The 10,664-nt window shown below is 33.8% G+C and overlaps 1 protein-coding gene across 1 annotated transcript in view; it reads left to right on the plus strand.

The window, feature by feature from the left end:
• Positions 1-6,762, plus strand: part of LOC142337294 (uncharacterized) — a 43,572-nt gene extending 36,810 nt beyond the window's left edge. The window contains exons 6-7 of the mRNA XM_075386481.1: positions 3,010-3,149; positions 6,217-6,762. Coding sequence (XP_075242596.1) covers positions 3,010-3,149; positions 6,217-6,540 — 464 coding nt within the window. The 3' untranslated portion in view covers positions 6,541-6,762. The remainder of the gene's footprint in view (positions 1-3,009; positions 3,150-6,216) is intronic.
• The last annotated feature ends 3,902 nt before the right edge of the window (positions 6,763-10,664 follow it).

The following is a 10,664-nucleotide window of genomic DNA, read 5'->3' on the forward strand; positions in this document are numbered from 1 at the left end:
GATTTTTTTGAATTACGTTTTTTCGAGGAGTTATCGACTTTTAAATTTTTGGGGGTACAATAGACACTTCATATGGTTATGTTCCCCTTTAGCGTAATTTTTGTTCAAAATATTTTTTTCTATAGAAATGTTAATTCAAAATTACACTTCACGCTATAAAATGAGTCAATTTTGAACTGCCAATAGATGAAAGGCGATAAAAAGGCTGGTTTTGGTCAGATAAGGAAGTTTACTAAAAACGTTCAAATTCAATTTGAGAGATTTTTTTAATAAAAGTTTCCAGATTTTTTTGGTCACCTAGAGACTAGTCACTTTTCATATCAATGTTCCGTTCATGACAAACCTCATTTACTGTTAAATGATGACCAAGGGACTAAAAGTTCGTTTTAAAGGATTCGGTCATCTTTTTGTGGCTTCGACTCTTGTTTTCGTAATTTGTAACGAAATTATGATATTCTTTTTTTGAGATTTCCTAGTGAGCATTAACTTAACCTGTCTAATGCTTTGAGTGGACAGCTAATGGCTGTTAAGACTTTAAAAATAACTATTCGAAATTTTTTTCAACAGTAACCGATCTTAAACGTTTTTCGAAAACTCTGAGTCAGTTGCAATGATGACAGGACTCCACTTCTTTCCACGGCAACCAAAATTAATCTGGTCGGTGGTTTTATTAGCTTTATGACTTCGAGGCCACGAGTTTTCAATTATAATATTTTTTTTGATAATTTTTCGAAATTTTGGTTTCTTTGAAATCATTCCATATTATCGTTTTACAGATAGTTCCCATTGGTTTAGAGAACACGTTCAATGGAGCATACATAAAGTTTTGAGAAAAAAAATTATCGTTTAAATGGCTTCGACACCTTCTTCTCGCAGTTTTCTACTGAATTTTTGGTTTTTGCGTGCATTTGTTGTTGGTTTCTAAGCCATCAGACTCATTGCGAGGTCTTATTTATTACTTGTGTATGAAAGACTTGCTTGTCTTTTCTTCGTGCAATAGCTTAGTGTATTTAATGACGTCCGTTGAAAGCTATTGATTTTAATGTCTGTTAAGATAAAAAAATTCAATTTTTGTTTGATGAATAACCGATCATTAACTTCTTTTTTGAACTGCAAGTCAGTCTCAATAATGACTGAATCCTACTTTTTGCTACTGCAATCAAATATAATCTGGTTAGCGATTTTATCTTCTCACTATTGGTTTTTTGACTTCGATGCCACCGAGTTTTAATTTTTTTAAAAAATAGGTTGTTTTTTTTGTAATTCTGGTTCCTTTAGAAATGTTGTCACATTGTCATAATACTGATAGTTCCCATTGGCTTACAGAAGTAGTTCATTGGATCATAGATAAAGTTTTCAGAGAAAAACTTAAAGTTTCCATTAAAAGCTATAGAATTTAATTGCGTTGATGCTAAGCGTTTTCTCAATAATTTCGTTATTTTAAAATATTTGTCCCTATTTGTTGATTTTTGTTGCAGTCATATTGTTAAAAACAGAAGAATCCAATTGCTATTTAAATTAATTGGAAATAGAATAATTTTAACTGAAAAATTCGTTTTTCAAAGACTTCGTCACTTCTCTCGATCAAAATTTTTAGAATTTGCTGTTTTTGCCTGTTTATTTTATTCTTCATATAGCCGTAAAATGCTGACCCGTCTCATAAGATTCTAATTGAAGATTTAACGAGTGATGTTACTCAATGCATTCGGTTTATAGAGAATAGTCTTAAATTTTATGACATACGTTTTCAAGGATTTAATTATTTCAGTTTTTCTGGCTCTTTTCGTAAACTTATAGCTTATTCTCATCACTAAGAGGTCCCATCCCCGCTTATTTGTAAATCACAAAACATTATGTTTTTTGATATTATGTTGTAACTGATGTTTTGTTTGTTCGACAATATGCGTTTTGATAGAAATTTCGTAAGTTGTCAATATTTGTGTTTCTTTTTCCTTTAACACATTCGCGTAATAAAGGATCCCAAAAATTGTCAAATTTGGCATAAGTGGGCTTAATTAATCTTTAAGTTTCATTTTTGTTGACTAAGTATGAAAAATAAATGAACTAAAATTACATATTTTTCAGATGAAAGCTAATGATTTTAATGGCTGCAACAATAATTTGTGTTTTCGCAAATTTTTTGTAGTTTTCTTTTAGTCCTTTTCTTTGGCGTAGTTACACAGGTCTTTTGTTTTTGTAATGAATTTTTAGTAAACTTTTTGAGATTAATGTTGTTAAAAGCTAATGATTCCCATTTGCTCTGTAGGTTGTAAAAAAGTACACTTGTGCAGTGAACGTTGTTATCCAATTGCACTTTGACGTTGTTACTAGGTGCATTTAAATTTAGATATTTACTTTTTGCCGTGAAATTTTTGTTTTGCTTATTTTGTCGTTTGTGTTTTTTTCGTATTCTTTTTATTGGAAGATCTCGTGAGCGCTGTAGTGAGGCATGGCGTTATGTAATTTAATTAGTAGTTTGTTCGTGTAACAATTTTTAAAACTCAAATATCTATTTTTGATTATCTCTTCATTTGGTTGATAATTAAGTCAAAAATGTCAATAAGTTCGGGTGGGAACATCATGTCCGAACGCACATTAACGAACATCCTTGTTTTTTATACAATCTGATAGAAACAGTTCAGCAACTGACGTTAAATACAGTTAAGAATTACCTGTTTTTTTAATTGGTCTCCCGTATATTTTATACTGCTCTTACCTTGTTTGTCTTAAATCAATAACTTTGTCATACGATGACTGTGGATACAATTACCCAGTGCAGGTAGATGAAAATACTTTATTTTAATATTGTGATGAATGAAACTAATTTCCTTGTCACGGATCAATAAGACATTAAGTAATTTTTATTTTTTTTAAAGAAACCCTCTGTAGTAAATAAATTTTGATTAACTTTGTCAAAAATTTGGAATTTATCGTTTCTACAATGGCTTTTTTTGTAGTTTGCGCTGATTTTTTTGCTTCAGAGGCATTAGAAAATTTTGCTGTTTCTAGGATACCCCCCGAGCGCTCCATGGTCACATTTGCCTTCTGGTGGTGATAACGTGAATTCTGGAAAAAGTAGTTTGCAACCAGGAGCCTTTGGTTTGCAACCTGGTGGTGGAAAATTTCCTGGAGATTTCAACGATAATAGTGTACGTTCAGCCTACTCCTCATATTAAAAAAGAAAGAAAGTATCATTCCTAAGATTTTTTTTTGGATTCCATACATGTTGATTTAGAAAATAGAGCCACGTGGTTAATTATTTACATGTTCTCCGATCAATTGATCTAGGATCTGAGTAACTTAAAGGTTAATTATTTGTAATGTGAGTTTATGCTAATAAATAGATAAATTATGTTTTAAAATTTACTGTTTATATATGACAACCAGCACGGATTAAGTACTGCCACCAGCTTTTATTCTCTAACAAGTCAATTCTTTCTATAATTCCAAAAAGAAAAATATTTTACTCCGCAGATCCGCAAAATTTATAAATTAAATGCAATTAAAAATTTACGTTATTTTAATTTATTTTCAGAGAAAAATGGCGCATTTCTATAGTAGCACTCATTTTAATTGGGAAAAAAGTGCTGATTGATTTTAGCAAAGGAGATTATTTGGCAAACTCTTTTAAGTAAAAATAGGTTATTATAATTACAGTATTCACGGTATATTAAACCTTGATTGGGCGCTTTGTTGTCTGGTGAAGGGTACCCCATGCGGGGGGGAGGGGGGGGGGGGTTGTGCACAGGCTACGGTTATGAATTGACTCATTCGAGCGCAGATCTGTTATTTCATGGCTCAAAATTACACGGGGTTGACGACCTCAGAGACTCAGGAGATTTTGATCGAAGGCGCATTCGAACGCAAATGGGTCTGACGCAAGCCGATCTCTAGCGCCTATGGGTCTTGTCAGAGACAGTTTCGGGCGCAAATAGTTGAAGCCAAAACAATTTTAATTAGAGCAAAACTTCTTAGCTAATTTTTTGTTGACTCTGCGGACAACCATCTATACAGAAACTAAAAGTGCAGCGTTTCGAATTTTGGATTTATAGTAGGCACTTTTTGATTGGGTGGAACTTAAAACCACTGTTTTGCAGGAAAAATTCATCCCGCGTTAGAAGGTTGAGAGAAAACAACCTAATGTGAATTTTGCATAAGATAAGCTTGACATAGCTTGACAAGAAAATCTACTTGTTCAGCGCATACTTGGCTAGAGAAATGAAGCCTTGAGGAATAAGAAACAACATGAGAACGGGTTATAAGAGATGCCCTAGTTGGAGAGCCTAAGACTAGTTGGTGTAAATTGGTAGCACACTAGGCTTGCAAGTAAGAGATGCTGATTCGAATCCAGTAGGGTCCATTTTCACAGTAGTTGCCACTGCAGTAATCACCCTTCATTAGCACTATTTTTGGCATACTGATTGCAAAATGGTCTGATGAGAGACAATTTTAACCGCAGGCTAGTCTAGTCAGAAAATATCTCCAGAGCGCAAGTGATTCGGTTCGAGCGCACGGGATCTGATCAGAATTCGAGCCTACCTCGAGTGGAGATAAATTTATCTCCACTCGAAGTGCGCTCGAAATGAATTCTGATCAGATCCAATGCGCTCAAACCGACTCAATTGCGCTCTGGAAATGCTCTCTGACTAGACTAGCCTGCGCTCGCAATGGTCTCTGATCAGATCCATTTGCAATCAGTCTGCCAAAAATAGTGCTATTCATGGGTGTTTCTTTCAGTATCTTTATATTAAATTCCTTAGACTTCGATCAAACCCTTCTGGAGGTGCAAATTGAAAATGGACCCATACTGAATTCGAACCAGCATCTCTAACTTGAAGCTTATTACGTTCAAAACCGGCGAAAACCGACGTTTCTTACGTTTAAAACCGAAAAAAACCGACGTTTCTTACGTTTAAAATCGACGAAAGCCGACGATTCTTACGTTTGAAACCGACGAAAACCGACGTTTCTTACGTTTGAAACCGACGAAAGCCGACGATTCTTACGTTTGAAACCGGCGAAAACCGACGTTTCTTACGTTTGAAACCGGCGAAAACCGACGTTTCCTACGTTTGAATCCGACGAAAACCGACGTTTCTTACGTTTAAAACCGACGAAAACCGACGATTCTTACGTTTAAATACGAAAACCGATCAAAACGACGAAAAAAAAACCGTAAGGGTTTTGATCGGCTTTGGCGAAGTAAAACCGACGAAAACCGACGATTTCTTATGTTTGAATCCAAAAAAATTCTCAACACGTGAAATCTGATAATGAATGAGCAAAACAATGTTTAATTACATGTCAACATGAACCATTAAAAACAAATAAATCAAATTTAGCAAGCCAAAAATTGTATATTCACCTATGATTGAGGCAAAAAGCACCAAATAATTCAACGAAGAAAAATTTAGCCTAATCGTTTTTTATTTTTGTTTGGGAGGGTTTGAGCATACGCTTTATTTGATGTGGAAAGATCTGATAATGAGCTTTAAACTTGGTTGTGCTCTCTTCGTTTGCATAGATCTTAATGTCTTCCCAATTAGAACCCCCCAGTTATGGTACTTTTACGGCGATTGAAGGGGTTTGCACGCTTTACGCCCTCTTGTCTGTTTGGCGATAATGGTAAAGACTCCGCTTTTGAATCTATTCATCTTTTTGCCGCAATTTTGATTGAACTAACTTTTATTCGTCGCTAAGCCTCAAAGTTATATTGGTGCTGTATTGTTCACATAACAAGGGGCCAAAAAGTAAAGTTAAGAACGTTTTAAAATTTGTTACTGTAGATAGCTTTGAGGAAGAGGTCCCGGACCCAAAGAATTGGCCAGACAGAAGCTACAACTGAAATTTTGTCCCAACATTTAACTTGGGTCGCTCCGAACCCAACTCTCTACTTCCTAAGTCATGCTGGCCAACAGCTGCGTTTGAACTCATTCTGGGCAGTGTGACCCAGGTTGACCCAGACCAAAATCACCTCTAATCAGACCATTCCAGACAAAATTGACCTCTGGTCAGAAAATTTCCAGACCACTGTTCAGATTTTCATGCTGAAAGATAATGTGATCAGAGATCACTTCTGTATGGGCACCTCGAACTCAGTATTTAGTAGATATCTTCACAGTAGGTATCGTTTCGAAGAAGGCATCTATTATCCTGACATTATCCATAATTTTCTGACTCTAAACAGGTGTCTCTATTTTCCGTCAATTATTTCAGCTGTCATTTGGTGCCTTTTGGAACCTGAACCCTCGAAATGTGGACGAATTTGCCTCTCAGATGGACAACATGTTCCGCAGCATCGGTTCCGGAGTCGACCAGACAAACGACCACATCAATACCAAAATCAACAGAGCCGACTTGAGGTTTGACGAGCTGGAATCCGACTCTCGGGCAGCTATGTACGACAACTCGATTGCGCCTTATGTGGGCTCTCAAGGAATCTTTCCCAGTCCTCGCTATCCGAAAGCTGAAGTTCCGTTCGTACGAGTGCCGTTGCGACCCGCTTCCGTTACTCGGAGGTTTAACGTGTACGCTAAATAGAGATATAAATTTAGCTATCCAATTTAATAGTCGCAAAAACTTTGAATTTTTTTATTGTATTATGAATATTGGTAGTTAAATTGCACATTTCTATATAGAAACTTTTATCGACTGTTTTAGATTCAAGCCGTATTATCAAAATGGCTATTGAATAATTGTAAATTGATCCGCTATATTTTTTAACAATTCCCGAAATCGATAAAGATTAAATAGTGTACGTCATTGTTTTCAACCAGCAACAGAAACGAAAAGCTGATTTAGTGTTAGAAAAAGAGCATTTTCGAAAACAATTGGTTAGCAAAATATCAGGGCTTGGGACTCATAGATTGCCAAAAATGGATAATCGTAATTTAACAGAGGTTAATCGATGAAGACACTGCGCTTAATTATTAATTTACAATTAACAAAGAAAATTCATGGAAACTATAATGATTTTATTGCAAGTTCCTCAGGATGAAAATAATTTTTATATGATTTCGGTGGAATTACTGATACTAAACTTTTAAGCTTGTCTTCTCTGGCCTGTTGATTAAGCCCCCCTAGTTGAGAGGTCGATTTTATGAAAAGACTTATAAAGTCGACCTGGGGGGAAATACTTATATGGTACTTAAGGTAGGGAAAATAACTTATTTTCCCTATTTAAGGTAGGGAAAATAAGGTATTTTCCACATCTTAAATGCACGGTCAACCTCCTATCAAGGGTCGACCTAAAGGCTTTTCATAAGTCGACCAACGGTCTTTCCACAGTCTTTTCATAAGTAAGTTTTTTTTCGAAACTTTGCAAGATTTTAAGATAAGCATTTGTCTTGCAAGAATCTTGCTAGAGAGCCATTGATCTTACAAACACATACTTAATTGGAACATGATGGAGCGACACCAGAATGACGAGACGAAAATGATATTTATCATCATTTTGTCTCCTTGTAAATAAGAATTTGTCTCATGGTAAACAATCACAACCAAGATAGCACCAATTTTTTTCTGTGCCAGCTTAAAATGATATAAATGAAATCAAAAATTAGGTTTGACTCAACTGAAATTTTGTTGTACTTTACTAAAACAAAGATATCTGATATAAATTTTGTTTCAAAATATCGCTTAAGACTCACTCAAATACTTTTTTTGGAAAATTTGCGCTCAGTGAACGATAATGCTTCTGTAACAGCTGATAAAGAAAGAACCCAGCCAGTACAAGCTGCCAAGAATCTTGCCAGATAATCAAAGTTTTGCAAGTGTGAGTGAACATTAATCTATATAAACGTTTATTTGATATCTAAAGGTCAGCACTAATCAAATTGTTTTGTTTGTTTTCAAACAAAAACAAAAGTTTATTTAATTTTCAAGTTGTTCTTTTTTTACTACTTGTTACCTTTTCGGAGATCCTATTTCCCATTATGGGTACTCAAACATATTCCAATTATTTATCTTAAATTTTTTGGAATAGAATATGGTTTTAACGGCTTTGACACTGTTTTCTTTTGAAATATAGTGGAGTTCTTGTTTTTTGTCTAAGTTTGTCGTTTGTTTTTGTACGTAATTTTTTTCTTTGCCCTCTCTGTTCTTTTTTCTGCTTGTTGCCCAGTTTCATTAAGCAATTGTCTCTTGTTTTTTTGAATGATGTACAAAATCATTTGTTTAATATAAGTGCCAAAAATGCACGTGAGTGGTGTCGAAACATCATGTGCTAACGCGCATTACCGAGCCTCCTTTTTATTTTTAAAGATAATTGTACCTCAGTCGATAATAGATGATAATCTTGCTAGATTCTTGCAAAACTTTGATTATCTGGCAAGATTCTTGGCAGCTTGTACTGGCTGGGTTCTTTCTTTATCAGCTGTTACAGAAGCATTATCGCTCACTGAGCGCAAATTTTCCAAAAAAAGTATTTGAGTGAGTCTTAAGCGATATTTTGAAACAAAATTTATATCAGATATCTCATTAAAAAAACAAGAGACAATTGCTTAATGAAACTGGGCAACAAGCAGAAAAAAGAACAGAGAGGGCAAAGAAAAAAGTTACGTACAAAAACAATTGACAAACTTAGACAAAAAACAAGAACTCCACTATATTTCAAAAGAAAACAGTGTCAAAGCCGTTAAAACCATATTCTATTCCAAAAAATTTAAGATAAATAATTGGAATATGTTTGAGTACCCATAATGGGAAATAGGATCTCCGAATAGGTAACAAGTAGTAAAAAAGAACAACTTGAAAATTAAATAAACTTTTGTTTTTGTTTGAAAACAAACAAAACAATTTAATTAGTGCTGACCTTTAGATATCAAATAAACGTTTATATAGATTAATGTTCACTCACACTCTAAATCTTTAAAATAGAGACATTGAGAGCTTTCAATATCCAGAATGTGTCGTACGTCTACAAACACAAATGACAAATTAAATGAAAACCAAAAATACCACTATTTTGACAGGAAGATGTCGAAGCTGTAATAATCAAAACCTATCCATAAATAAACCCATTTTTTTGAACAACAATGAGATGAATGACTTCTTTGGACGAAACTAGGTAACCAGTACTAAAAAAAGAACGAAATTGGAAAACTTTAATTGGAAATTGGAACGAAATTGGAAAACATTTGTCCTTTTCGAAAATAATTGATTTGAAAATCAAAGAAACTATAGCTGTCTACAGAAATCATTAGATAATGTTTTCCAAAAAAACTTTGAGATTTGTTTTTGTTCAAAATGTGTCATACGTCTACAAAAAGAATGATAAAAAGACAAAACTCAAAATTTGTGTTAATATTTTGCGAACAGCCGGTATCGTAGCATTTAGAACAATGAGCAATGGAATAAAAACCTTAAGACTGTTCAATTGTGGACCGCTTCAACTCCCATAGTTTGATATATGGCCTGTAATTACTGTTACTGAGATTAGGGTAACGAGCACACAAAAAACCCCAAATTGCAAATTTAGAAATTACGTCAAAATAATTTATAAAATCATTTGACCTCAAAAAAAGCTTTTTCTGTCAACTGAAATCACTAAATAATTACCCTTGTTCATCCACAAACAGCCGCCATAACTAGCAATGATCCAAAGGTTATCATAGGACTACAGAAAGATAACACACAAAGACAAATAAGAAATTAATTTAAAGTTTGACAAAAGACTGTGTTGAAGCAGTTAAAACTATAATCAATTCGATCAAATTGATATATTCAATAGTGTTTTTTGAAACCCCTACAATGTCATATTTGACCTGTCAATTTTGAAACAAGACAAGAAACAAGATCTGAAAATACATGTCCAACAACCAAAATTTGTTAGTGAAAACTTGTAGCATCAAAGCAGAAAAACCATTATTTAAACCTAAAACAGCACCTAAAATTAAACTTTCTCGCAATAGAAAAAATGGTCTGACTGGTCTTTGGTGACCGTAGCCAAACTTTGAACCATTGAAAAAGAAATGTCGCAGAACTCAATAATCCACTGTTTTTTTCCTTAAAACATATCTTTTTTTAATAATCAAAACAACCATAAGCTTTCGACTAAAAACTTGGATGTGTTCCTTAAAACCCTCTAAAATGCAGCCTTGATTTGAATTGTTGTTTTTTGGATTTAACGTAATAAGCAAAAAAGAAGAAAAAATATTTTAGAAACTGATCGACTGATTACAATCCAAACTTTTTTAGGATTTAAAAATCAATATAAAGAATTTATCTGACCTTGCTTCTACCTTTCGTTGATTAGGAACACGAAATTGGTCTGCCGAATATTATCAGTACGAATAATTCCACAAAAGTCAATATATCAAAAATCAAGGATGCTTTTTGCATCATTATCGAGTTAAATTTGCAAAAGATCGGCAAAAATTTTAATTAACAATTACTCCCAAATGATGCACATTTTAACTTGCCCCATTTAGAGTTCACAAAGACTGAGTCAGCAGTTTTTAGGTCTGTTTATTGGGCAGATTGAAAAAAATCGATCTAAAGCGTTTATTTCATACCTTTTTGATAAAATAGTCTGATTTTCGAAAAATTTAGCAGTAGTTTTAGCCAAAAAATTGTATCAAAAAGTTGAACAACACTTTTTTTCGTTTTAGAAGTAAAATCAAAACTCTCTTTACCAGCTTTTAACACCAATTTTAACATATTTT

The sequence above is a fragment of the Convolutriloba macropyga genome, chromosome 3 (assembly GCF_964194025.1).
Source record: "Convolutriloba macropyga chromosome 3, txConMacr16.3, whole genome shotgun sequence".
Taxonomy (NCBI): domain Eukaryota; kingdom Metazoa; phylum Xenacoelomorpha; order Acoela; family Convolutidae; genus Convolutriloba; species Convolutriloba macropyga.